General features: G+C 36.8%; 3 protein-coding genes across 7 annotated transcripts; 2 read left to right on the top strand and 1 right to left on the bottom strand.

Annotated features, from left to right (window-relative positions):
- Window positions 1-3,049: 3,049 nt before the first annotated feature.
- LOC114740582 (zinc finger protein 4) lies at window positions 3,050-6,823 on the top strand. 5 transcript variants are annotated; one of them, XM_028928752.1, is made up of 5 exons: window positions 3,050-3,447; window positions 3,825-3,963; window positions 4,044-4,546; window positions 4,675-4,745; window positions 5,672-6,823. In XM_028928752.1, the coding sequence occupies exon 5, from the start codon at window positions 5,771-5,773 to the stop codon at window positions 6,551-6,553; it is 783 nt and encodes a 260-aa protein (XP_028784585.1). In that variant the 5' UTR covers window positions 3,050-3,447; window positions 3,825-3,963; window positions 4,044-4,546; window positions 4,675-4,745; window positions 5,672-5,770; the 3' UTR covers window positions 6,554-6,823. The 5 variants fall into 5 exon arrangements, with proteins under 5 accessions (XP_028784585.1, XP_028784584.1, XP_028784586.1 ...); XM_028928751.1 differs by having other exon boundaries at window positions 3,819-3,963; window positions 4,064-4,546; XM_028928753.1 differs by having other exon boundaries at window positions 3,819-3,963; window positions 5,678-6,823.
- A 2,197-nt stretch (window positions 6,824-9,020) lies between these two features.
- LOC114740584 (protein GAMETE EXPRESSED 1) lies at window positions 9,021-12,514 on the top strand. Its single transcript, XM_028928756.1, has 6 exons — window positions 9,021-9,499; window positions 10,742-11,329; window positions 11,440-11,566; window positions 11,662-11,848; window positions 12,020-12,167; window positions 12,244-12,514. The coding sequence occupies exons 1-6, from the start codon at window positions 9,021-9,023 to the stop codon at window positions 12,512-12,514; spliced, it is 1,800 nt and encodes a 599-aa protein (XP_028784589.1).
- Window positions 12,515-21,026: 8,512 nt separating this feature from the next.
- LOC114740583 (transcription repressor KAN1-like) lies at window positions 21,027-25,006 on the bottom strand. The gene is made up of 6 exons (XM_028928755.1): window positions 24,274-25,006; window positions 24,026-24,102; window positions 23,500-23,545; window positions 22,930-23,092; window positions 21,416-21,515; window positions 21,027-21,284 (listed from the first exon to the last, which is right to left on the bottom strand). Exons 1-6 carry the CDS (start codon window positions 25,004-25,006, stop codon window positions 21,153-21,155), a joined length of 1,251 nt encoding a protein of 416 aa, XP_028784588.1. The 3' UTR covers window positions 21,027-21,152.
- Between the last annotated feature and the right edge of the window lie 2,641 nt (window positions 25,007-27,647).

Below are 27,647 nucleotides of genomic sequence, written 5' to 3'. Positions count from 1 at the left end.
AAGTAATGTGAGAATATATTGAATTATACCAAAAGAACAAATGCTTGGTGGGTGCGGCAAATGTTTTGTTAGAAAGAAAAGAGAAAAGGCATATAGTACGTTTCTACTTTCTTTTGAAAAAAATAAAAACAAATAATTAGAAAATGTGGAAAAGATGGAGGTTATGGGGGTGGATACATCGCAGGCAGCCAATTGGAAAACGGCGACGTTCTTTTGGCCAAACTTGTGCTTTTGGCCCCCCTGCCGCCTTCCCGAGAGAAGAAAGCAGCAGCACCAAGTAATCTTGTTGACTCCTTCTTTATCCCCAATTACACGTCACTTTCACTTTGATTTCTATAATTTCAAGCTCCTCCAAAACTCTATCACGATTAGTCTTAAAAACCACCACAAGTGGGAAGACTTAAATCTGACGAGAAGTTGTTTCGATAATTGATTCTCTGCTGAGATTCCCTTCGTGCTCTGTTTTCTTCTGCAAAACTCCTCCATAACCAATACATAAAAGGCTGTTTTAGAGCTCAGAATGAATGGAATAAGGGTGTTTTAAACATAGTGGAAAGATACGAAGCTCAAGTTTGACAATTCTCTATATAAGAATTGTCAGGTAACACATACAGATTACAAAAGCATGTGCATCTTCAAAGCAACAGATAAAGTCTAGAACTTGATGGTTACCATCTTTGAAAGGTGCGTCCAACAAATTTAAATAAGTGAGACACATATATAACTAGAGCCACTTGTATGAATCGAGCCGTTGGGTAAGTTGGGTAAGGTAGGTTACAGTTAATCTTGGCTGGCCTGATGAAACAAATTTGCCTGACTTCTTCAAGCCGATTCTGTCATGTATATATCATTACAGAGCCAGAAAGTTTCATCTTACTGAACTAGCCTAATCTCTTGACATCGATGTTATTATTACTCGTCTTTTTATAATCAAAACCATACAAGTCCATCTGATCCGTTGTTCGTCGGAGCAAACAACTTCATTCTATTTCCAAGGGTCACGATTGGAATTGATTGTAACCTCATTGATAAAGGGGTCAACTTAGGCTCTCTGTGCTCTACATGGGCCTTCAGCTTACGTAGTGGGCCTTCCATTCAGGTGACTTGGGACAAAGATGAGATCATTTCAGAGTTTGGGCTTATAATTTAATTAGTTCAATTTTCGCTCAAAAATGGGGAAAAGGTTGCTGTAATGCTTATTAAACTACAAGCTGAATTTTGACATCAGTGCTAAAGAACCTCGGCTGCTGAAGTATACTTTCTGCTGTTAAACGTTGATCACCAACATAACCATTAATACTTCTGATGCTCCTAATTCTAACATAACTGGGTCTTGGTGAGGTTTTCTATATATATAAACACATGTGCATTGAGTACGATATAGAAGCGGACAAAGGATTAGACGCATATGTTTAATGCAGATAATTAAAATATAAGAGATCTGAAACCTGGGATTAGTGGGGGGGACCATTGTGGAGATGAGGAAAGGCTTCTTGGGAACTCCCAACTGCTCTAAGCGGCGGAAACATCAACCTGTCTCTCACTGCCGTGACACTCCTTCACGTGCCCTTGTTTCTCCCTCAACCCCACAGCCACACGAAACTCATCCTTCTGTTAAAGCTTAAAAAAACAGTAAAAAAGAAGAAGAAGAAAAAGCTGGCTCCATGCCAATGCCATTGCTTTGATTTCTTCATTTCTTTCATGGGACAGTATAGTGGGTACGATGATAGGTGCAGGTTTCACTTGTTTCTTTAGTGTTGTCTGTGGAACCACACTTGTGTGATGTCTTTTAGAAATCCACTACTAATCTGCTTTTGGACATATCTGCTTAGACCTTCACGGGCTAATTCATAGGTATGTCCCCAGTCTATTTGCCAAATTTGCTTTGTTTGAGATAATATTACCACCTTCTCCTGCTTTTCGCTGTCTTCTTTTGGTGTTAGAAACACTAATCCCATTTCAACATGCGCCTTAACCTCCTGACTCCTCCATTATATTACCATTTTCTGTGTTTTACTTTCGCTTAATTTTATACACACACCCTCAAAAAGCACTTTTTGTAAGATATCATATATGCTTCTTTACTTGTTTATAAGCCCCGCCTCGTCAGCCCCATTACACAAAGTAGTACCTCTCTCTTTTAAAGTTCTGGTTCTCTTTTGATTTGAGTACTAGCGTTTATCTTATTCAAAGGCCAATGAAATGTGAGTACTTTAAGGAATAAGGATTACGCTGGAGAAGCATAATCTTGATTCCTGACACCACATGTGGATATTATATAATTCTGCAGAAGTTCTCTCAGTATCTGAACTCTGAAGTTTCTGTCATTTAGTTTCAGAGGGATATATCATTCTATCCATGAAATTATCTAATTTAGCGCATTGTGAGTCCATTAAAATAATGTCTCTAATGGATCAATAATTGTCGTCCACAATTTTTTTCTGGTGATTCTGCGAGGAGTGGAGCCTTAAAGTAAGTTATCCTTGATTCGTCCCAAAAAAAATCATTTTGCCGAAGATTTATTCGTCCAGTCCAGATTTTGATTCATAAACAATGGATAAAATAATGGCTTGTCCTGTTTTATTGCATGTCATGTGAGAGCATTCCACAGAGTCCGTACAGGTTATAGTGTGAAAAGAACATTGCTCCTTGCTCTCAGTTTAAAGGACGAAAAATTTATTTTAACTCCCAGTTGATAGGCGAATATTTGATTATCTAATTTATTTGTCTGGCCCAAAAAGTAAAAAATAAAATCTATTTTGCTTGTAGTATGGCCTTTTTAGACTCCGTTTGGTAGAGTAGTGAAAATTTTTCATAAATTCATTTCACGTAAATTGAGATAAAAACTCCTCTCACATACTTGTCTCGTATTCCATAAATACTATTAAAAAACTTTTTATAAACTGCTTATAAACTGTTGTAAACGGCTCTTAATCTTCATTATAGATAGGATAATAAGCCATTACAAACTTACAGTGGCTTTCTTGATTTTGAAAGGATAAAGAATTATGATTGTTTTGGGTATTGGATACCTTAGCCTCAGGGACTTCGTGATAACCAAGCAATTGATGATAACTCTCGAGGCTAGAATAAATGAACAAATATTTGGTTTTTAGGGCAACGATGCTTCTATATCTTCGTGCGTCGAATAATGGACCATCGCGTTATTTTCTACGAAGAAAAGTCAATTTGAAGATGGAGACCGGAAGCCATATGGATATGGTGCTTCCTGTCCTCACTCTCGTTACTCGATTGGTAAACTGACTCTTGGTAGTTATCCTTCTGGCCTAAAGAAAACTGACACGTTTAAACTCTATCTTGGCAGGCAAGGTGTTTGAGGATATTCCTCAGAGAAACCCTTTGAATAGGGTAATTGGTGAAATTGTTGCTATGATGGAGACTTGTTTTTATCATGCGAAATAATTGAAACAAGATTCACCAAATCTGGTAATAACGATTAGAGCATAGGCGCTATATATTTGATGATTAGCTGCTTAAAACATGCTTTGCTTTAATGTTTTAATGATGACTTGCTCCCACTGTTGTCTCATCTCACTAAAATAGCATCTTAAACCTAAAGACAAGAAACATATAACTAGAGAAGAAAAAATTGGAAGGGATATAAAGATTAAAAAGAAAAGGAAAACGCAGGAATGGCAATAATGCTATGAAAAAAAATGGGTTTGTTGGGAAGGACATGTGCTGTATTATTTATGGTGAGTGGGGTTGTTAAAAATAGGAGAAACAAATGATGTTGTAGGGGGTAGCATTGTATGGACTCTATGAATATGAATAATTTATGTTTTGGTCTGAGTAAGGTGAAGAGAGTGGTTGTGCTGGACGATGGACGAAACAATATCTGAAATATGAAGTTATGAAAGGCGAAGCCGACCCCATGCATGGTGGAGTTATCTGAAACACTTGTAAGGTGGGGTTGAGAGAGAGGTTGGAGAATCTTTGGAGGTAATAATGGCTAACACCTTTTGCTTGCTTTTGGTTCTATTCTTTCTCATGTTATGTACAATCATATGCTTCTGAACTAGTTGTTGTTTGGACTTTGCAGGTGGGGGAAGCGGTTGTTTCTACCAGAAAGAGGCACATAACCTTATCTTTTGTTAAATTCTAAGATAGCATTTTTTTTCCTCTTTTTTCTCTGACTTCTTTGACGTCCCACCATTGTCCCCCCAACCTTTCCCACACTCACTTCTTACCTTAGCTTTTCCATAATTAAACATCAATGCCCATCATCTCTGTCTCTCTCTCTCTCTCTCTTCTCTCTCTCACTCTTTCTCCTCATTCACACTTTTATTATTATTCCTTTTCGGTGATTTTTTATTTTTGAAAAAAAAAAATCTCTTTTGATCTCACCTTACCCTCTATTAGTGTTTCAGAAACATAGAAAGCCACAAACCTGTTTTGTCTTCTACTATTAATCAGCCATACGAAGAAAAGCAACGCTAGAAGTAGATGTCTCCAATTCCAAAGCACTTTTTAGGTGGTTTCAAGGAGCAAGCTAGTTCCACTTGATCTTGAGACTTGAGAGAGGGTATGTATTAAGTAATACTCTTTTCTTCACTGTCATCCTATGATAAATATTTTATTGTTTTAGCTTTTCCTGCCTTCTATATATTTGAGAATCACTGGATTGACGAAATGGTTTGTGGATTCTAACAGTTTTGCCTTATTTCCGCACGACTCCACTCTGTTTCTTTGGCCAAGCGTTCTAAAGCCTCTGAATATCCCTTGTAAGACTCTTGTACATCTGTTCATATATAAGATGACAAATCCAGATAGAATTCCTAGAATCTGCAAGGACTAACATTTATCCGCATGCATTTCTCTGTTTTATAATATATAGGTATAATTGCACCTTATTATTGTTGCTGTTTTCTTCTCTATTTTGTGCGCTTTCATGATCACTCTTTCTCCTCTTCTCCCTCAATTTTTCCCTGAACTTGCAAACTGACGGATCACGGAGTTTGAGTTCAAACTGGAAGTTAGCTCTCTGTTTCTTAGTCAAGTCATATTGTAATGTTTGGTCAAAATAATAAAAGTCATATTGTAATGTGCACACGCTAATTGTTATATATTTATAGTTCAGGGCTCGCCCTCTTGCTACCAGTTTTTCACATATTCGCGCCAGAGTAGGCCAGATACAATGCATATGGGTCAAGATTTAGTCAGGAGCTGTTCCTTACAGAGAGCACTATTAGATTCTCTAATTGAACTGGCATCCAGCTCTGGTTTCACTTTCGACCTTTGATCATACATCAGAACAGATTCAAAATGGTGGAATACTTTTTGCCGATCTGTTCTTAAACGGGTCATGAAAAAACATAATATTCTGTGGGACTTAATAGATGGATTATGTGTTGCAAATAGTTAAATCAATCTTCCTCCATGGCATTTTATTAGTAGATCTACCATGATTCATGAATTCAACAATTCTTCGTCCTCCTCGAGCTTGGTATAGGAAAAACAGAAAAAGAAGTGCATCCATGAATTGCTTGTTTTTTCACCTTGCTTTATATCTGGTAATCTTCTGCAGTTTCAATAGAGTTCATCTATTCTGCTGCCTCTCCTAGCAGATTTGAAGACCATAAAATTATTCCTGATATCAGATTGTTTTCCGCTATGCTATAAGTATGAACTGTAAGGCATTTCATTGCAGGAGCAGGCCAGAATAATTCTTTTGCTGCAACCCTGAAAGGGATCTGGTTTTGATGGTTAATAGCTGAAAACTGGGCTACAACTTAAGCACAGCCAAGTCATGAAAGAAAACTTTGATCTTGAGGTGGAGGCCTCCGCAGAAAGTGAATTTGAAGTCAGCAGCCAGGTTGCTTCCAATATATCCACTCAAGAAACTATTGCAGGTCCTTGTATTGATCAAAACCTGTCCAACTCTTCCACCCCAGGAATTCCAACAGAGATTATTGATGGAAATGCAAATCCCATATCACTTGACCTGACTCTGAATTTAAATAATAAGGAGATAGCAGGTTCAAGAGATTCCGTACGACTCTCGTTCTCAAGCACCAGTGAGAGTAGCAATGAACCTGCCTCTCAAACTACAGAAGCGACCATTGCCAGAGTTTTCTCATGCAATTACTGTCAACGCAAGTTCTTCAGTTCGCAGGCTCTTGGGGGCCACCAAAATGCACACAAGAGAGAAAGATCATTGGCAAAGCATGCCATGAGGATGGGTTTTTTCTCTGAGAGGTATGCAAGTCTCGCATCTCTCCCTCTTAATGGTTCTTCCAGATCATTGGGAATAAAAGCGCACTCCTCACAGCACTATTGCTTTCCACCAACAATGAAGGTTCAAGAGATGAAAAGCAATGCAAGATTTGAGATAGGATATTTTGGTCAGCCAATGTTCTTGGAGGATAATGAACCTGGACTTGTCTGGCCTGGTAGTTTCCGTCAGATTGCAGGCATCGGTGATGATCATCAGAATTTTCTGCTGACTGAAAGTTCTGGTTTGAGTTTTAGGGATATGAATCCACCAGTAGACATAGAGAAGTCCACCCCAGATTTGACATTAAAACTTTGAAGGGATCATTCGCTTCTCAGATCTGGCTCTGGTTTATCTGCTCCATTGTTATGACTTTTGTACAGTAGTACATGCAGGGCCATGATTGTCCGATTTATTTTAGGCTTTCTGGATTTTCCTTCAGTTCTTTTAGGATTACTGGTTTTGGGCTTCTGGTGTTTTGTTTAGTACGTTTATCGCGTATAAGAGCTCCAGGAGAACAATTTGAAGCGTCTGTATTGTGTTTATCTTACATATCATGTCTTCTGTTTATTATAATTACTGAGCTTCCGGTGTGCTTTGACAATTCTATTAGTGAATGCTTAAGAGTCAAAACTAAAGTGAAGCCTTGGATTAAATTTTAGCCTTACTTGGTCATTAATGGAGTCGTGTCATAATTTTTCTCGGAGAAACCTCAGTTCGGAATGTCTCTATCAAGTGTCAACAAACCTTTTGACACTTCTTGCTAGAATTTTTCTAAGCATAGCTTCCATTTTATCTCAAAAAATATATTTTTATCTTTTTCTATTGTCTGTACTGGTACATATTTTTATGAGGTAAAATTTTAGTTGGGGCAGAGAAAATAAGGGAAAAATTCATGGAAATCAAAATTCACTTTAACATGAACAGCAACATAAATTATTTGTCTGAAAATGCCTTTACCCTTTTTTATTTACTTCATAGAATTAAAGTGCATTTATTCCACTGAAATCACGATATAAACACTAATAATTTCATTTATAAGCAAGCAAATAACTATACGTGAATATTTAATGACACTAGATTAAATATTTTTCTCTTTCTTAATCTATGAGAAAACAGATTCTTACAAATAATTTGTGTTGCTGTAAATTTAATATTCATAAAATTTATCCTCATATGATCTGCGCCAATTGATATATTATCACATTAAAACTATCATTTTAAGCATTACATTAATTTATTCAATTACTACATTAAAATTCAAAATCAGAAATAATAACGATTTTCTTTTTCAGAAGGAACAAGGATTGAAACTCAGAACTTTGTTCTTGTGTATGTTAATGCTCTCATATATCTTGCGTGCAAATCTCAATCTCAATATTTCGTTACTCTATATTATTTAATATAATGAGATTTTTTTATTCTAATTATAGTTCTATTCTTTTTTTTTTAAAATACAATTTATAGTCTATCTAATTGTTGGAAAAGATGTAAATTTTTATGGCCAAACCGCTTCGCGCCCTTTTGATTGTTTCGTTTGAGTTATTAGGAGAAAGGAAAACGAACCATTGTCTTCCACAAGACTTGTCTCTTCGTTTTGGCATCAACAGACTCGTCACTTTCCATCTACCAGTTTCCATTTTAAGCATTAACAGCCTCACTTCATCAAACCAGAGTCCTCTGAAATTAAAAGGAATCGCCTTAATCTGTACGGTACGATGATGTTTTGTTCCCTTGCTTCAATCCTTTTCATTTTTTTTTTAAAACCAGATGTTTCAGTATCTTTCATGATGTAATTTTTTTTTTCTGTGGTTGAAGACTGTACACTCTGTTTTTTGACTTTTCCCCACCTGTTGCTATCACCTTTTCGCTTTCTTTTCTTGAACTCCAAGTCTCAGTTTGTCCCTTAAAAAAACAAAAAGAAAAAATATCCTAACGCACAACAAGAACAGAACGTAAGACTTTTGTGTTATAAATCTGTGTTTTTTGTGCATATGTAACGAGAAGTTCAGATAGATTCTGTTTAAGAATTTGCAAGGACTGTAGATGAAACAAGAATCGGCACTGCAGTTCTCTGTTTTACGACAGTATAACCTTAGAGTAAAACATACATGAATTTGAAATTCTATTCAGGCCACATATACTGGAATTTGAAGAGACTGAATGATGTAAACTTAAAGTGCTTTTCTCATTTCTCTTTTATTATGTCTTTCACAAATTGTTGTGATAAAGTTGTTGAATATTCAGTCTGATGAAGTTTGTGAACAAAGTACGGAGTAATTCTCATTCTGTCGTCTGAATTGGAATCTAACACTTGTTTTACTTTCACCATTCGATCATAATTTATACAATAGATTCAAATTGATCGGCTACTATATTGTTGATCCCTTCTCAAACCAGTCCAGAAACGCAGATTTGGTTATGGAATTTCATCGATGGATTTATTCGTTTTGCCGACAATTAAATTAAACCTTCATACATGACGTTTTTACTAATACGTCTCCATGATTCATGAATTCAATATGTTATTATTTTGTTTTATTCATTAAAAAACATTAAATTTGACTGTTTATGATATGAAGGGACGGCCAATATCTTTCTCGATGTCTTATTCTAACTTCTATTATTGAAGATATTCACTCTGTTCTCTTTATCCACTGCTTTATCACTTTCTTTTCTTGAACCCCAAGTACCAAAACCATGCGAATCGTTTTGAAAAACTTGTCTAACAATCTGGGGTTTGAGCTTGATGCAGAATTATCAAACCTTGCACGTGAATTCCGACATGGGTGGTAATCATGGTCGTCTTATGGTTTTTATCGTGCTCTGTTTCTTCACAAGAAGCGAGTCATGGAATTGGTTCTCATCATCATCATCATCATCAACCTCCGGAAGGACCCATTGTGGATCAAACACAGTGAGAGGTTCAGTTGCAGAATACTCAGCGGAAGGTTTAAATGACGAGAGGGGAATAAAGTTAGTGGAGAACGCAAAGGAGAAAATGGTGAGATCAAACTGGTGTTGGCAAAACGCATATAAGAATGTATTTGCAGGGTGTTCTGAGATTCTAGCAGATGAAGAGAAACGTTCAAGACTTGCTTGGCATCTCAGTGATTGCTTCCAAAGAGACTCTGGTCGTCCTCATTTTCCACATTGTGATGCGAAATCGCCCATGTCTAGTTGCCTCAAAGCTCTCGATGATCTTGCCCACAAAGTCTATCTTGAGTTCTATCTCGAAACCAACACAATCTGCCATCAGTTGCAGTAAGTGCCTTTTTTCCTCACCCTGTTTCATCTTCTTCTTTTATTTTCTCTGTTCTCTACGAAACTTAATTGTAGTTTTTGGGGATTTTGAATGCTATATAATTTGTGTGAAAATTTAGCATCTGTCCATTTCTTTTTTAAAATTGAAGTTACTGGTATATAGTAGTTCATGAACCTTTGAAATAAGATGTTTTTCCCCCTCTCTGTTTCTTCTATTTCTTTTTATTTTCTTGGATACTCTGTTCTCTGCAAAGCTTAATCGTAGTTTTTGTGAACTTGAATGTTATAATTTGAGTGAAAATATAATCCTACTTTACGAAAGAGTTATGAGTCTTTTTTAAATTTAAAGTTTCCTGTGTATAGTGTTCATAAGCTTTGAAATAAGATGCCTTTTTCGGAGAATAAAATTTCACCAAACACAAATTTCCATTTCAAAAGTTCAAAAGATTATATACAAGTGTTCCAAAATTTATATAGATGCTTCTGCGGGTTTTCTTTGGCGTTTGTTAAAATAATACCCCATTTTTTATTCAGCAAACAGTATTATTGCGTGTTTTTGTTTTGAAAGATGTTATGTTTTTCAGAGTATAAAAATTCAAAAAACATAAAAGAAATTTAAGTTTAGGATTTGAATTTTATCATTTTCGAAACAAAAGCTAGTCGTAATATTTAGGGTAGAAATTTTCACAAACGCATAATTTTCCATTTCAAAAGTTTGGGGCATATGATTTTCAATTTTCTACACTAACCTCTTTTAATATAAAATAATTTACTACTCTATAAAATAAATTTTAAAGCTCGAAAGATTATCCACGATTGTTACAAAATTTATATACATGTTTCTGCAAATTTTCTTCGTTGTTTATAAACACGCCCCTTTTTGATTCATCAAATAGTAATATTCCATGTTTTTATTTCGAAAGAAGCCTTCAAAATTGATCGACCATTTTCAAAACAATTTTTCAATCCCCAATATAAAACATTTTATTAGCACCAAACCAAAAACCCTCGACTTCTCATCATTATTTCCCATCAAAAACTACCACCCAAATCATCCCAACAACTCATTAATTCCTCCCAACATTAATTCACCAAACGCTCAATAATAATCTTCAGTTTTATTAATAATAATAACAATAATAATCCCCTCCATTCCTAAAATCTCCCATTCCCTCACTTATTTCTCATATTTGTTCATCTCACACCAATATCTCTTTGCTTTTCTTTTTAATAACATTACAGAGCTCACGCCTTCAAACACGAGACAGAGAGACTCATCACAGACCTCAAAATTTCAGCCCATTACGTAGAAGACAAACTAGATGCCATATCCGACAAATCCGAGAATCTCTTGCAAGAATCAAAGAAACTTCATGATTTTGTTGATTCATTTGATGTTCGCACACAACAAATTGTTGAAACTGTTGTGAATGTGGAAGATCGTACGAAGGTTTTGATGAGGAATTCAGAGAGCATATTTGAGCAGGGGAAGAAAATTGCAGATTCACAATTACAGTTTGCGGAAGTACAAGAGGATATGAAGATGAGATTTAAGGAAGGGATTGAGATTCTGAAAGAGTCGCAGAATAATTTAGGGGAAGAAATAGGGAAGATAAGGGATGAATCCATTGAGATTCAGAAGGAGATCATTAAAGTTGGAGACACAATGTCACAAGAGATGCAAAGTCTTCATAGTAAAACTGAGAATATTGTTCACTTGGCTGCTATTTCCTTGGACAAACAACAACATCTCATTCATGGCCAATCCAAAGCACTCGACAACCTCAATTCATTATCTGAGTTCCAATCAAAAGCACTCCACGAAACAAGGTTTTCCCATCATTCTTTAATGTTTTCCCTCAATTTCTGCTATCACCAATTTTAAAAAAAAAAAACTGTGTTTTCTTTTTTCCCCCTTCCCTTCACCATTACCACTACAGGTTGACTTTCCAACAGCTTGCTGAGTTTGGACAGAGACATCACCAAGAGCTTCTTCTTCGGCAGGAACAAGTTCAAGGACTTCATGATCGTTTAATGACGAATACAAAATCAATACTTTCTGCTCAAGTAAGTAACTAACTTAACTGCTTTACCAGTTTCTTTCTTTCTTTTTCTTTCCTTTTTTTTTTTTACATATATATAAATATTTTATATGTTTGCAGGAATCTTTTGAATCAAAACAGGCTAGCATGTTCGCTGCATTGGACAAGATATTTTCTCTGCAGAATGCTATGTTTGTGGAATCTCGAATGATCAAAGCTTTTATTGTTTATTTTGTGTCCATTCTTGTCATCTATATGTTGACCAGCACGAAGCAGACGTACAATACCAGGCCGTGGCTGTATATTGGTAAAAAAAAAAAAAAAAAAGAGGAGAGCACTTAAATTTTTTTGAATAAAAAAATTTGGGTGTTTTTTTGGAATTTGAGTTTGAAAATTTTGGGAATTATACATATGTGTGTGTGTGATTGTGGGGTTTAATAATAGTGAGGGACATTTTTTTTTTTGGTGGTGTTGGCAGGACTTTGTGTTGTGTTCTTAATGGAAATAAGCATCGTTCGTTTCACCAATGGTAACATTGAACAACAGGCTTGCATCATTAGCATCATCAGATCAGTTTTCATGATCATCGCTTCTGCTCAACTTCTTTACGCCATTTTCACTTACAGGTAAACCTTCACACAAACATTTAAAAAAAAAAAATCTACTTATATATATAACAGAGTTATTTGTCAACTTTTGCAGAAATTATGAAGTTTTGAGCTATCATATGCTGCAAACTCTCAATGACAAGCTTAGCATCATGGAACAACGCAAGAAACTGGCTTGGGTGACGGATGAAGAAGAAGATGATGATTTGGATTGGTCACGATGGATTGATACAGATTTGCCAGAGGAGGTGAACTGCATTGAAGATCCAGATTTTATATTTCCAGAGGAAGAAGTTGGGGAGAATTCCATTACTGTGTCTTCCAGGAAATATAATTTACGAAGTCGGAGAAGCCATTATCTTTGATTTAATTACATTCACAGGGATGACCACTTTTATGTTTTGTGATGAGAAAATATGTAATGTGTATTTTATTTAAGAAAATAATTTTGGGCAGATGTAAGCCCCAATAATTTGACACGTGTGCTGTATTGAGGATTTGTGAGTGAATAATTTAAGATTTAAAATTAAATTAAAAGTATGGAATGGTTTATACATATGGATTGTTACGCGCTGTTTTTCCTTATTTTGCCACTGACTCTCGACGCAAAGAAAAAGTGAAAAACTCATTCCATGGCTTTTTTTTATAAAAAAAAAATTGGGCGAAACATTCCATTGCATTTCTTATCTAAAAAAATATGTGCACAATAAATAATGGAAAACTCTAATAAATGTAAAATTGAAAAATTAAGGCAAATCCAGTTTAGTGATAGATAAATAATACTACCTAAGGTTCCTAATATAAGAGCTCATTTGATTTTTATTTTGATCATAAATATAAAACCCGATCTACTTTATCTTTCATATTTATCTATTTTTTTCAAAGTAATCATTGTAATAATAGTAGTTCTAACCATTACATTTGATTAGCAAGGATATTTTAAGAAAAACAACATATATTTATTACAAATAACTAATTTTGTTTATTTTTTTAATCTATTCAAATTATTCAATCAAATTCTTATATCAAGGACTGTAGGCAGTATTATACTTAAGTGAACTGAAATTCAATTAAACATAATATTTTTTTTTGGTACAACTGAAAATCAAAAAACTAGACTAAAGTGGGATTAATCCCACACAATCCTTCTCCACTAAGCTTCTCAGACTGCTGGGGCACGTATCAAAATATGATGAGGTTGATAGCCCTCTTTTAGCCAATTTATTAGCAACTGTTGTGAAATAATGCAATATGTGTGTCAAATAAAGTCCCACATGGGAAAGATGAGAAGAAGTCTAAGTGTATAAATGAGATCAAGCATCCTTGGGGGGGGTAAATGGGCCAAGAGGGAAGTGGGCCTTGCGCACACAACAACAGGCCACCAGGAGGGAAACGCAGTTGTAAACCGGCGATTTCCCCCCCTGCGCGTGAATTAAACGCGGTAAAGCCTCATTTTACGAAAATTATTTTAAACTTTGTTGAATATTTTTTAATAAAATTATGCTTACGAAAATTGGGCGAAACTTCGTTTTGTGGCCGACCGGACGCGTCTCGCGGGGTGTAGGCGAACGTTGTGTGCACCAACGTTCGCGTCGTTCCGTCTCCAACGGAACCTTACGTTGCTTCGGTCGTACCCGCTTGGCGAAACAGAGGGATGCGTCCTCCGGTGATGTGGCCATTCGCGCCTATATAAGGGACTGTCCAGGCAGCGTGAAGACATGCTATTCCATCCTCTTCCTCTTCTCTCCCGCGGGTGTTTGCTGTTACAATTGCTTTCGCTGTTCTGCTACCTTGCTTCGCAGGAAGGGTTCGTTTGATCCTGGGGAGTGCCGCTGCCTGTTACACCGAGGGGTTGCGGAATATCTCTCAAGGACAGTGTCCTTGTGACGCGACTCGAACCGGATTTGCTATTCCTCATTTGCTGCCGCCAACAGCAACTTCATTAGCATTCCTACTGATATAGCAGAGCTGCACTTCCCAGTCAAACTTCAATAACTCAAATATCTGCATCATTAACAAGCTGCAATACTGATTGTTCCTCCCCTGATTAATAGACTCAATCAGATTCTTTGCATCGGATTCAATAATAACACGTTTAAATCCAAAATCCCAAGCTAACTTCAAGCCCTTGAAAATAGCCCAAGTTTCGGCCTCCAAAACATTACACGACCCGAGTTGAAGCGAGAAACCCACAATCCAAATTCCATTATGGTCTCTAATGCATCCCCCACAGCCAGCTTTTTTCGAGCTATTTGACACAACACCATCCACATTTATTTTAATCCATCCTTTTGATGGCTGCTTCCAATTAGTTGAGCTGTCCGACGGCTGTTCTCTCATGCCATAGTGCAACTTAGTAGCAGCAAAAGTGAGGTTCGGCCATCCATCTCTGATTATAGCCACTGGATTAGCAGGTCTAACAAAAGTCTCATCAAAAGTTGCTTTATTCCTCCAGAGCCACAATTTCCAAACAGTAACTCCCCATGTCAGATTCCAATTATTAATTCTATCAGAACCCATATTTTCCTTGAGATTTAGAGCAATCCACTCTTTTAAAGTACCAGAATAAAAACTGTTCACATGTTTGTTGTCTACCAAAACATCCCACACTGCTCTTGCATAGGCACAGTCTCTAAGAACATGTAGAATACTTTCAGCATTTTGAAGGCAATAAGAACATATAGGGGAACACTGAGACCATCTACTTCTCCATAGATTAGTAGGAAGTCTACCATGGAAAATTCTCCAAATAAATACCCGAATCCTTTCAGCACCTCTCCATTTCCAAATAAGCTTATATATTGGACTATAGAGAGTTTGGGGATTCTCCTCCATCATAAAATAAGCACTCTTGATGCTGAACATACCAGTGCTTGAGTCTTTCCATACTAAAAAATCCTCCCCAGCAGAATCAAAAGGAGGCATTACTCCTTTAAGTTTTGTCAAAACCTCAGGTTTAACAATAGATTCCAGCTTATGGAAATCCCAGTTACCATAAATCACCCAGTCTGCCACCACGCTGCTACCCTCTTCGATAGACAGAGGTCTTATGCAGAGCTCTTTAACTACCACATCATGATACAACCATAAATCATTAAAAAAAACTGACTGATTTCCCATTCCTCAGCTGCCGCATAGATCCTTTCTCAATCAATTCTCGTTGTCTGCAAATAAATTTCCAAACACTGGAATCTCCAAGCATAGCATCAAATAGATTTTCATCATTATGCATCATATACTTCTGAAACAGCACATCAGCCCACAGACCTCTTTCCCCTATCATTAATTTCCAGGCTAACTTTGCACCACAAGTAGAATTCATCGAAGCAAGTTTCCTGAAACCCAGGCCTCCATAAGACTTAGGTAGAGTAACAGATTGCCAACCTATAGGATGATAGCCTTGCTTATCCCGGTTATGACCCCATATGAAGTCTCTTTGTAGTCTTTCCACTTCATCACAAATCTTCTTAGGGATTTGGGAAACTTGCATAGGATAAAGAGGAATGGAGCTCAAAACAGACTTAGCCAAAGTGATGCGACCTGCAGTAGACAAGCATTCCACTTTCCAATTGGCTAACTTGTTTCTCACCTGGTCAACTATATATTGAAACTTTGCTGTAGGTTTCCTACTTTTTGTTAAGGGAAAACCAAGATACTTCCCTATTTCTGTTGACACTTTCATTTGTGTTGACTCTCTAATCCTTCTCCTAACATTTGCATCAACTTTAGGAGAGAAATATAAGGAAGATTTATCTCTGTTAACTTTCTCACCTGAAGCCTGAGAAAATTGATCCAAAACTTCCATCATGCAAGCAACTTGTTTATCAGAAGCAACTCCAAAGAGCAATAAATCATCAGCGAACATTAGATGAGAGATAGAAAGGCCACCTTTAGAAATGGAAATAGCCCTCCACTTACCTTCATCAACGGCATCACAGATAAGATGGGATAATCTATCCATACAAAGAACAAAAAGAAAGGGGGAGATAGGGTCTCCTTGTCTAAGACCTCTCATAGGAGCAAAGTACTCAGTTGTTGATCCATTCCACAACACATTGTAGGTTACTGAGGTTACACAATCCATAACAAGATTCACAAATTTATCATCAAAACCCACATCATACAGTACCTTGCAAAGGAAGTTCCAATTAAGCCTATCATAGGCTTTTTCAAGATCAACTTTCATCGCTACAAGCCCTCTCTTTCCTCTGGCTTTACTCATTACATGAAGAACTTCCTGACCAATAATAATGTTGTCCTGTATATGTCTTCCTTTAATGAAGCTGGACTGGAAAGGGGAAATTAAATCATTCATCACTGCTTTAAGTCTATGGGTGATAACTTTAGTTAAGCATTTGTAATGCACTGAACAAAGAGAGATAGGCCTGAAGTGAGCAACTAGCTGAGGATTTTCTCTTTTTGGAATAAGAGAAATCAAGGTCTTGTTTGAGTCATCCACTTTTATACTTCCCTGAAAAATGCCTTTGACAAAACTACAAATAGAGGGGCCCAACACCTTCCAATTGTGTTGAAAAAAGATAGGGGAGAATCCGTCGAATCCGGGGGCTTTGTAAGGGCCCATAGCAAACAGCACAGATTTAATCTCTTCATCAGTAGGCAAATTACTCATATCATTTATCAGATTGCTATCAACCTTAGGAAAATTGGCCCTCGTTTCTAAGTCATTATAGCTGGTGTCATTCGAAGAGAATAAAAGTTTGAAATAATCGACAACCATTTCTTTCAGTTCCGCATCATCATCCACCCAAGTACCCTGTTCATTTTTCAGAGTAAGAATTTTATTCCATTTCCTCCTCTTTTGAGTTTTAAGGTGATAATAACGAGTATTCCTATCTCCCTCAGTTATCCAATTTGACCTAGACTTTTGAAACCATTTGACTTCTTCCAACTTTAACACCTCCTCTAATTCCAACTACAAGTTTGATTCAAGGTCGGTAAGGAATTTTGATAGAGGGTATGCTGGAGATTTTTGAATACCTTCCAATCTAGCAAGAATATTCCGTTTCTTCAATTCTACAAAGCCAAATACTTCCTTATTCCATACAAGGATGGAATCTTTAAAGTGAGACAAACTCCTATTAATATCATCATCACACTTCCAAGCATTTTCCACAAAACTATTGAAATTCTCATGCTCAATCCACATAGCTTCGAAACGAAAAGGTTTGTTTCCTCTAAAATTCAATCTTTCAGCATCAAGACACAAACTCAAAGGATTATGGTCAGAAAATTTTGTTCGAGCACATACCTTTATCAAATAACTTTGAAAAGAAGACATGAACATAGCATTGCCCAAGGCTTGATCCAGTCTCTCATACATCTGTGAGCACCCCATCATCTTTGGCCCTTTCCAAGTAAACTTAGGGCCTTTAAATCCTAAATCTGTCAGCCTACACTCTTTAATTCGGTCATTAAACCAATTAAACATAATAATAAAAGTTTTGTGCATGTCTTTTTAGCAATCAATAAGGCCCAGATAATCAATAAGGCCCAAAATCTTGATTGTCATCCGTACATTCGTGACTATTTCGTCCTCATCAATTGCGGGTGGCAATCTGCGCTCTTTTTTTTTGAATGGGAAAATTTATTCAAAGGAAACAAGTAAATACAAAAAGTCAAAACACGATTACAGGTCAACCCGACTTAAAACAAAGCAAGTAAATTGTGATTGTCTTTTGCACAAATAGTGTAATCAGTCATAGCCAAAACTTCATGCACCACACGTGCTGGATGCGCTGTTTCCTGGCAAAAGAGATGGCGATTACGCACGTTCCAGAGCTTCTAGCAGAGCAGGCCAAAATTAATGCACCAGCGTGTGTTCGAGGTGTGAGTTCCCAAGTTACGAGTCAGCCAATCCTTGAAAGGATACCGGAAGAATTCATGTTGTTGATCATTAGGAATGAGAAGGTTCCAACAATCTCTGGCGAATTTGCACTCCCTCAGCACATGGTTGATGTCTTCCACGCCATTCTTACAAATTTCACAGCTGTCACTTGTAGTCATATGGCGTTTCAGTCTAACTGTGTTGGTTAGGAGTTTATCATTCAATGTCAACCATAAGAAAGTGCGAACTCTCTGTGCCCCTGGCCATTTCCAAGCATAATTCCATATTCTACTTTCATCATTCCATTCCCCCTCCATAATTGAGTGATATGCCGTGCTAAGACTAAAGTCCCTTTTGGCAGTAAGGCTCCAGCTTTGCCTTGCAGGTTCGCTCGTAAGTGTTGGCGGCTTAATCTGTGCTATTAAGCCCAAAAGATCATGTGGTAAATGATCCTCAAACTTAGCCCAGTCCCATAAACCTTTAGCTGTAACAAATTTGCTTATGGGTAGTTGGAGTTCATCTTCACTTAGTGGCTTATAAGACAAATTAGCGAGAGGACCAAGTTCCCCTACCCAATGATCCGACCAAAATTTGACTTGATGGCCATCTCCTGGGTTCCAAATGAGTCTTAGTTTCAACTCCTCCCAAATAGAGCCTAGATGTCTCCAAAGGTAGGAAGCATTCTGTTGTTTTGTAGAAGGTGTTTGCCCCTCTTTCCATCCATACTTTGCTCTTAGGACCTGAACCCAAAAAGCATTTGGTTGTTTCACAATACCATGAGCTACCTTCAGAAGGAAAGCTGTATTTTGGACTCTCAAATCCTTGATTCCACAGCCCCCTCTATCCTTTGGTTGGCTAATCCTATCCCAGCTCATTAAATGTACACTTTTCTGGCTCTCAGTGGAGCCCCAGATGAAATTCCTTATAATTGAATGGATTTTGTTGCAAGTTGAAGTGGGCACATAAGTTGTTTGCATTGCATACAACGGTATGGTGGAGAGCACAGAATTTGCGAGAGTGATGCGTCCAGCAAGGGAGAGAGAATGTGTTTTCCATCCTCATAATTTCCTCTGAATTCGTTCGACTAAGTAGTGGTAGGTATCTTTCGTGACTCTTTGATGGATCAAAGGAACTCCAAGATACTTGCCCAGATTATCAGTTTGTTGGAATCCTAATTTTTCACAGATAGCCCGTGCCTCATGTCTCATCACGTTTTTTGAGAAGTAAATCTTTGACTTACTATCGTTTACTCTTTGGCCCGAGGAGCTACAGAAGTCCAGTAGAATTTTCTGGATCTGGGAGACTTGGTGGGGAGTTACATCACCAAACAGGATAAGATCATCTGCGAAAAACAAATGGGATAGAGGGGGTCCCTTCCTGCCCAGCTTAATAGGGTGCCATGCTTTGTCTATCACCGCATGTTGAATAGTTTGAGACAAACTTTCTATGCATAGGACGAAGAGATATGGAGATAAGGGATCCCCTTGTCTGATTCCTCTTTGTGGCTTAAAAGGTTCAGAAGGTCTTCCATTCCATAAAACTTGCATGGTAGAGGAGGTAATGCATTCCATAATGATTCTCACAATGTTGGTAGGGAACCTAGCATCATTGAGTGTATCACAAATGAAGTCCCACTTCAACCGGTCAAAGGCTTTCTCGAGGTCAACTTTAATTGCCATCCAGCCTGTCCTTCCTGTTTTCCTACGCATTGAGTGTATAGCCTCCTGCGCTACAATGATGTTATCTGTGATACTTCTTCCTTTAATGAAGCTGGATTGATTGGGCAGGATTAGTTCTGGCATGATCCGCTGGGCAATCTGCGCTCTTTATTCCTTTACTTCGCGATACTTCCGTTCCTTTTTTTTTTTTTAATATGATGTTTTAAATTTCATCAGTACTTACATATTTAACATTTTCTTCCATGCATCCTTTGTTCGTGGGTATTATACCCTACGTACCTATCTTCTATAGATATAATTTGTTGCGCTTAATATATTTTTTAGAATTTGGTTGTATTTCAATGAGGAAGGCTTATTAGAGATATAGGATTGTATATCGGATAATACACTTTTTTTTTGAACCATCGTGTTGGATAATACACCTGAAACATTAATCCAGGATTTAGAGAGAACTCCATTTATCTATATGTGTCTATTATAATTAACTCTCCGATCAACCCTGGTATTTTATCATAAATATATAATTAGATTTAATTTGAGAATGGATTGTAATGGATATAGGTAAATAAACCTAGGTTTAACTAATTGTACTGGCTTCATGCTTGTGTTTTGAAGATCATACTGATTAGCTTTGCACATATTTGACTTATCACAATGTATTATTAATACATCCTCTAATGCATTTCAGGATTGACGTGCTTTCATTTGTATCCTTTTTGGATCGTCTATATATATGAGTCACAACACATACATACATACATACATACCACTCTGTTCCCTATTATAAGTCACTTGTATCCCAAATTCGCAAATTAAGAAATTCATTAAATTAACCAGTTTTTTTCACATTTACCCTTATAAAAGTTGAGAGAGAGGGAGGGAGGGAGGAGATGGAATGCATATGAAATGAAAAGTTGAGAGAGAGAGATGGAGAGGGAGAGGGAGAGGGACGTACGTGTTTCGAGGAGCTATTACTTCAAACTTAAATTAATTAATTTTTATTAAATTAATAGGAATAAAATTGGAAAAAAGATCATTAATTATACTACAAGTGACTTATATTTTGAAACAAACTTTTGGGGTACAAGTGATCAATAATAAGGAACAGAGTGATACATATATATAAACACACACACACATATTATTTTCCCCCCCTTCTCTTCCCCCTTGATTTCATCTGAATCAATCTCATGTGATTTATTGTCCTAATCATCCCCTCACCAATAAGAAAAGTTAGAATCTAGCTAGCTGTATAACTAAGTAAACAAAACTGCTCAGAAATCAAAATAGATCACTTGAGAAGAAACCAAAAGCAGAAGTATACATATATATATGTCGTAGGGATTATTTTAATTTTCTCTTCTCACTGGCAATTATAAGACCACCTCTCTCTCTACATTTGAAGAACGAATAAGATGATGAACTTGTCGATCGGCATGGATATATATAGTTATAATTATATAATGAAAAATCAATTAGCTAGGCCTGTCCTCTGCCACCATTCCAATCTGGTCTTCCTAACGTAAACTCCAAGCATGGATTCTTGCATTCTCTATTAACATCTGACAAACTGTTCTTCACTAGCACTCGTGCTTCCCTTGAATTACATTCCTGCACGCCCATATTTAATTTTCGTCTCAGTACAATTTACTGAGTTTTCTTAATTAATATATATATCATGTAAATTAATTATAATGAGAAACAAAATAATCAAGGCAATATTCAAAATAAAGTACTTATACCTGAGTTTGATGCCCTCTTGACATCGGTTGTGAGTGGAAGGCAGTTTTTCTGAGACCATCCATATCATAAGGATTATTCTGTGGCGGCCATGGCTCTCTGCTGCTCATTAATTGAAAAGGTGCCACAACGATGAACTAATTCCATCAATTAAATTACCGTATATATATAACCTTAGCTAATTCATGTAATTAATGGCAGATTTATATCATTTGAAAAACAATACTTGACAACCATATTATATATCACATTACATATTTGACAAAAACGGAAACTAGGTGTACAGATTGAGGTAGAAAAACAGCGTCTTACGTTCGTGATCTTATACCACGTACTAGGCTACCTTAGCTAATTTTATATCAAAGTATCGACTTACTTTAGCTATTAATTATAACGACAATTAGATAACCTAGGTATAATGAATCAAGCAATCGAAGTCAAACAAATGCGTTAAAAAAATATGCTCAACGACGTCTCTTAATTGATACTATCTTGGTGCTGAGTCTGAAAGCTGTTCTTCTACGCACATCATGAAAATAATTAAGACTAACCTTTGAATCAACATTTCGTTTTTATATCTGTAATATACAAGACTTGATCATATAATAGCGCAGAATGTAAATAATTGTTTCTTAAATTTCGGCCTATTTCCAAGCACATTTTTCATTCTTACAAGCCAGAAAATACTCTCAGTAACTACTATATATTCTCAAAATCTAAAACAATTTACCCATTTTCAACCTAATAATGTTTTTCCTGTCAAGATTCACCATTATTCTCCAAGGGAATAGATCAATCTCTATGTATATCAGCTTGAAAGTTCAAAACTCTATACTGACCTTGCACCCGCTTTAATTTCTTCTTCGCCATGTAAATTACACAACACATCTTCACACACAATGTGAAAGTACATCTATGGCTCTCAACATGAAAGTATTTACAAGGTTAAGGAATAGTACTTATTAACAAACTATAACATTTTGAGTTTTCTTTCACAAAATTTCGTAATACTGTCAATTAAGCATCAACGAAGAGAGACACACACATCCAAAGGAGAGAAAAGTGCATGCAGCATTATATATAGGGTGCTTTTTCTTATAGCGTTTCGTCGTGTCTGGTGTGTTGCTTTCCTTTATGAAAGCCATCCAATTCCAAAGCTACAAAGCTATGATGTGCGATATATTCCTTAAGGTACAAAATTTATGTGAGTATGTGCGCGCACAAAAGAAACAAAAGAAAGAAAAAACCCCAACACAAGTAAAGCAAAAGCTGAGAGACAAGAACCCTTTTTTATTCTTCATTATAATCTTAAAAAGATGGTGCGGACGTTGAGTTGCATTGATTTCTAAAGAGATACCATGCAAAAGCAAAATTAAAGCAAAAGCAAATCAGATACTCAATCTGCCATAATCAGAGTAAAATTTGCACCTCCATGCAGGAACATATATATAAAGCAAGCAATTTTTTTCCTAAACAATTAATATGTAGACAAATATAATATAAGTTAAGTATATACCTTGAAGAATTACTCCATAGAGTAGTAGAAGGATGGTCTACGTCTTGTTGCAGAGATCGATCTGCTGATCGGCCTCTTGGATTGGAAAACTGGCGAAGACCACCACGATCGGCGTTGCCACCGACGGGGGACATGTCATCCTCACCAGATCCATCTGATTGGCCTGCAAAGAAGGCAAAACCACTCAGTATTTATATTATCAAGTAGATTGATTAATACTCATATATACAACTATTCGATCTTAATGACAGATTAAATTATAATATGGTGGTATATATAACACAAACAAATATAAATTCTAATATGCTTTTTGGAGTTGTGTGTGCGTACGTGGCATCTCTGATAAAGCGATAAAATGGTTATAAAGGCGAGAGACAAAGGAAAGAGAGAAATGCTTATGGTATAAGTAAAAGTTAGATTAGAATACATAGAGTACTGTGAAAAGAACAGTGTGTTTTTGACATTTCCCCTTTCCTTGTTTTTGAACGACACTTATTGGGGCGTGTTTAGGAAGATAAGACTACTAAACAATTAAAAAATTGTTGGAGATTAAGCAATAAGAATTACTACCTGAGGAAGCAGCAGGCTTGTCAGTGGTCTTGACTGTTCGATACATCTGGGAACAAGTCACAGCAAGCCATATATATTACGAATGTATTTCCACAAATGGAAGAGAGCAAAACCGCTATTGGTTTATTTTAATCGGAATTAAAAAAGAGAACAGAAAAAGAAATGACGATAGATTCCCATTTAGATGCCTTCTCACTCTAATTTTCTGGGATAGTTTTGGAGGTAGGCTGATGTGTGACAAGATTGCAACGAGTGTGAGAGAGATGTATTATTGGAAAATGATGACATTTTGTTTTTGGTCTGTGGTTTCTTCCTGTGTGTGACAGCAGAGAAGCTGTGTTTCTGTGCAAGGTTAGTCTCGGAAGTTGAAGGAGCTTCTATGACTACTACTGTGTCTGCGTTCAATTAGATTCAATTAGATATTCACTGCCTTCTTCATCGGCTACTGTGCCCCTAACCACGTCACAGAGAGAGAGAGAGAGAGAGAGAGAGAAGGGTATTGGAGGTTCAAAGTTGAGAGCTGTACCTGCAAATGGCTTTTAACATGAGCTAATGTGAGATCTTTCACATCCATCAGCTCCAGAACTGACTTTGGAGTGGCTCCTGTGTACATATTCACCATCTCAATATATTAGTTCAGTCCCTTTCATCTATTAAAACAAAAGAAAAAAGAAAAACCCGCATACAGTACACTGGTAATAAGAAGAGAGAGAGAGAGAGAGTCGAAATGAAAAACTGATCGATTAAACGGAAAGATGAAAAATGGATATATACTTTCATGGCCGCCAAGAAGCTGAACGGCGTGAACGAATCTGGCATGGAGGGTTGTAGTCCAACGCATTCTAGGAGCTCTCATGCTTCTCCTGGAGGGTAGTTTAGGCATCATAAATCTGGATCTCATGAACCCCGATGAGGATGTGGCCTCTTCATTGCGATGATGAGAAGCCCCAACCCCGACCCCATAGTGCAACTGATGATGATGAGATTTGAAATTAGCAGGCGACGACCCGTTTAAAACCCACATCGGATTATCCAATCCTGATGCTCCCATCGTATTGTTATTATTATAAGCCCAAGAAGAGGAAGAGAAAGAAGTGTTAGAGGGCAAGGGATGATGCAACCACATCTTGTGATGATGAAGATCCTTTCCGGTGGAATGGTCGACGGGCAAGAAAGGGAAGCAACGGTGGTTGTGATACACCGGGATCCCCTTGATGGGTCTCAGGCCGACGTCGGAGGACGCATCAAGGAACGAATTCATGCGGTTCAAGTGAGAGTTTGTGGCGGCAGAAGCATTAATGGTGGGGTTGTGATTGTGATGATGATGATGATGATAATGAGAAAGAGATTGGTCTGTGCGGAAATTGGGAGCTAGAGAGAGCTCAGTACGAGCTTGAGTTGCCAAATTTGAAGAAGAAGAAGAAGTGGTTGGAGGACTTATGTGAAGGGAAAGATCAGGAGGAGAACATGTGGAACTGGGCTCGATGGCAATCCCTTGTAAGGGCATCTTTTTTGAGGAACTCGCTCGCCAAAGTTAGTGTGTGTGTGTGAGAGAGAGAGAGAGAGAGAGAGAGAGAGAGAGTTGATGATAGCAGAAATGAAAGTCCAATCCTTTAGTTGAGCAGCTCTTTTGCTTTTTTCCACAGTCTTTCGCGCCCTGCAAAAGAATCTGGAAAGCTAGGTATATAGAGTAAGAGAGAGCGCGAAGAAGAAGGGGAGGAAGGCGGAGTAATAATAGTGCCTTTTTCTCTAAACGCAGATAGACATGTCCAAGAAAAAAGTGAAGGAAAGAAAGAGAGAGAAAGAGAAAAGAAAGAGAAAGGGAAGGAAGATGGAAGGAGAAAGCAGAGGTGGCGGTGCGTTTTGTTTTCCTCGAGAGTATATGTTGGAAAATGACAGTTGCTACTACAAACAAGTGAGCAGGAAGAGGAACAGGAGAAGGAGGAAGACGATGGAAGATCTCTCTCTCTCTCTAACTAGTCAAACTGATCAGCAAAAATGTACCAACAAAATGTAACCACTTTGGATATTTCTTTTCCCGCAGACGACGGGTTCTAAATTATCAGACACATTGAAAGACGCCTCTCCCTCATCTCTGTGACTCGTTCCTTTTCCCTTTCTCTCCTCTCTCTCTCTCTCTCTCCCCTCTCTCCCTCTCTCTCTCTCTCTCTCTCTCTCTCTGTGTCGTTTCATGAAATAATAAAGTATTAAATAAATCACCCAACGCTCTCTCACTCTCATTTTTTTAGCTTCAATGGGAATGCTAATTGAGCTTCCACTATACCTTTTTGGTTGTCACAAGTTTCAATTTCTCCGGCTACTTACTGTGTATTTCCCTTCGATTTTTGTCATGCTCTTTAATTTGTACTAATATTCTTTAATTAAAATATTTTAAAAGACACGTACCAAGCTGTTGGCCTAAGTCAGACTGATGAAGACTCATTGTTGTTTTCTTCATTTTGTTTGCATCTTCCAACGTAATAATCCCCAGATCGTCGATTATATTACATACATATTATAATCAACCCCCCTTCACAAGCTATTTTTTCTTTTATCAAACAAATATTAAATCTGGGTTTTGACACTCAAAATCATGCCTGCTGGCTCTTTTCCCGTCGATTATATAATCTTTTATCTCCTTGGTGTAATTGAAGAAACCTTGAGCTAGAGGGATATATAGATAGGGATGAGATTAGGGTTTTCCAAAACCCTAGGCCAAATCGAAGATAATCATGATTTAATTATTGCAGACAATATGGGATCTTTAACTCATTCTAACCGGAAGAAACCCATCTCATTAATGGCTGACACCGTAGATAACAAACTTCTGGCTCATAGGGGGTGTCGACTGACTTTTTTAATTAGAGTCAATTTAATTAATTAATTAATTTAACAATAAGATCGAGATTCATTTTTTTGTGCAGAATGCATGCCAGCATTGTTACCGAAGAGAACACTAATTCAGAGGCTTTGTTTGGGTGGTCCATTCAATGCATAATCGGGTGCTCATTAAATGCATGCCATTTGCTTCTTACTAGTAATTGATTAAAGTTAGCTAAATTAATTACTCCTATAAGGCACTTCATACATGCTCTGTCTTAAAAATTTAATTAACTGAGTAATTTTTCAATTATATTCCTATCCAGTACAGAGTATTCATTTTAAGAAAATAATAATCTACATAACAATAATTTAGAGGTGAAATTATAAATTTATATAATAAGCTTAGCGAGATTATTTATATTAAAGACAAAATATTACATTTTCTATCTTATAAATAGGATCAGATAAATAATTATAAATTTGATTCTTCCCTTCTCAGTTCTGACCGTTCTCTTTCTTTTTTTTACTCTGCCATCTTTTTCCATGTCTTGTTGCAGCAGATGATGTTTACCCGACATGCATCCAGGAGTAGTTAAATATTTTACTCAGATTATTGGTCTTATATATAAAGGAAAATATGATTAATTTAATTTCCTGGGTCATCGCCATTACTTTTGGCATGTTCAGAGCTGTGTTGGATATATAGTTGCATTTATAAAGCTCTCAATCCGTCAGACTCTTGTCCTCTTCCCACGGATCCAAATTCTCAACATTCATTTTTATTAAGTTTTTTTGCCAAATCACGTTATCTCTGTAGCCACTTGATTTTCAATTACAATTCATATAATTCATTTCCTTGAAATGAGCTCCATTCACAACAAAAATTGCCATGAATTTTATTCCTTTCTTTTGAACCTTTTATTAGTGCAATCTTGAAATTTAAGTATTCATATTGTCATCAAAAGGTACATTGTATCAGAGAGACTCAGAACTCTCTGGTTTATATAGGTTCTATAGCAACTGGAAATTAATATATGTCTATAATTGAATTAAGACATCGACGAAGCGAATCAGTGAAGAAAACGTTCGTTTTAAATGCAAATAAAATTGTCTACATTAATTAATTAGAATTTCAATCTCCATTCATTTTTATATATGTATCCAAACGTGGTCGGCAACTAGCTAGAGTTATGCATCAGGTCGACATTTGATCAGTCAATTAAAGTAAAACAGTAGAACTTTGGTCAAGGTTGTTAAATGCAGAATATTGAAAGTGTTTAGAAGCTCTGTGGTCGCATCAGTTTGTGTATATATATGAACGACAC

Source organism: Neltuma alba, unplaced genomic scaffold (genome assembly GCF_004799145.2).
Source record: "Neltuma alba isolate B1F8T4 unplaced genomic scaffold, ASM479914v2 tig00003186_pilon, whole genome shotgun sequence".
In the NCBI taxonomy this organism is placed as follows: domain Eukaryota; kingdom Viridiplantae; phylum Streptophyta; class Magnoliopsida; order Fabales; family Fabaceae; genus Neltuma; species Neltuma alba.
This window is presented reverse-complemented; position numbering and strand designations above follow the sequence as displayed.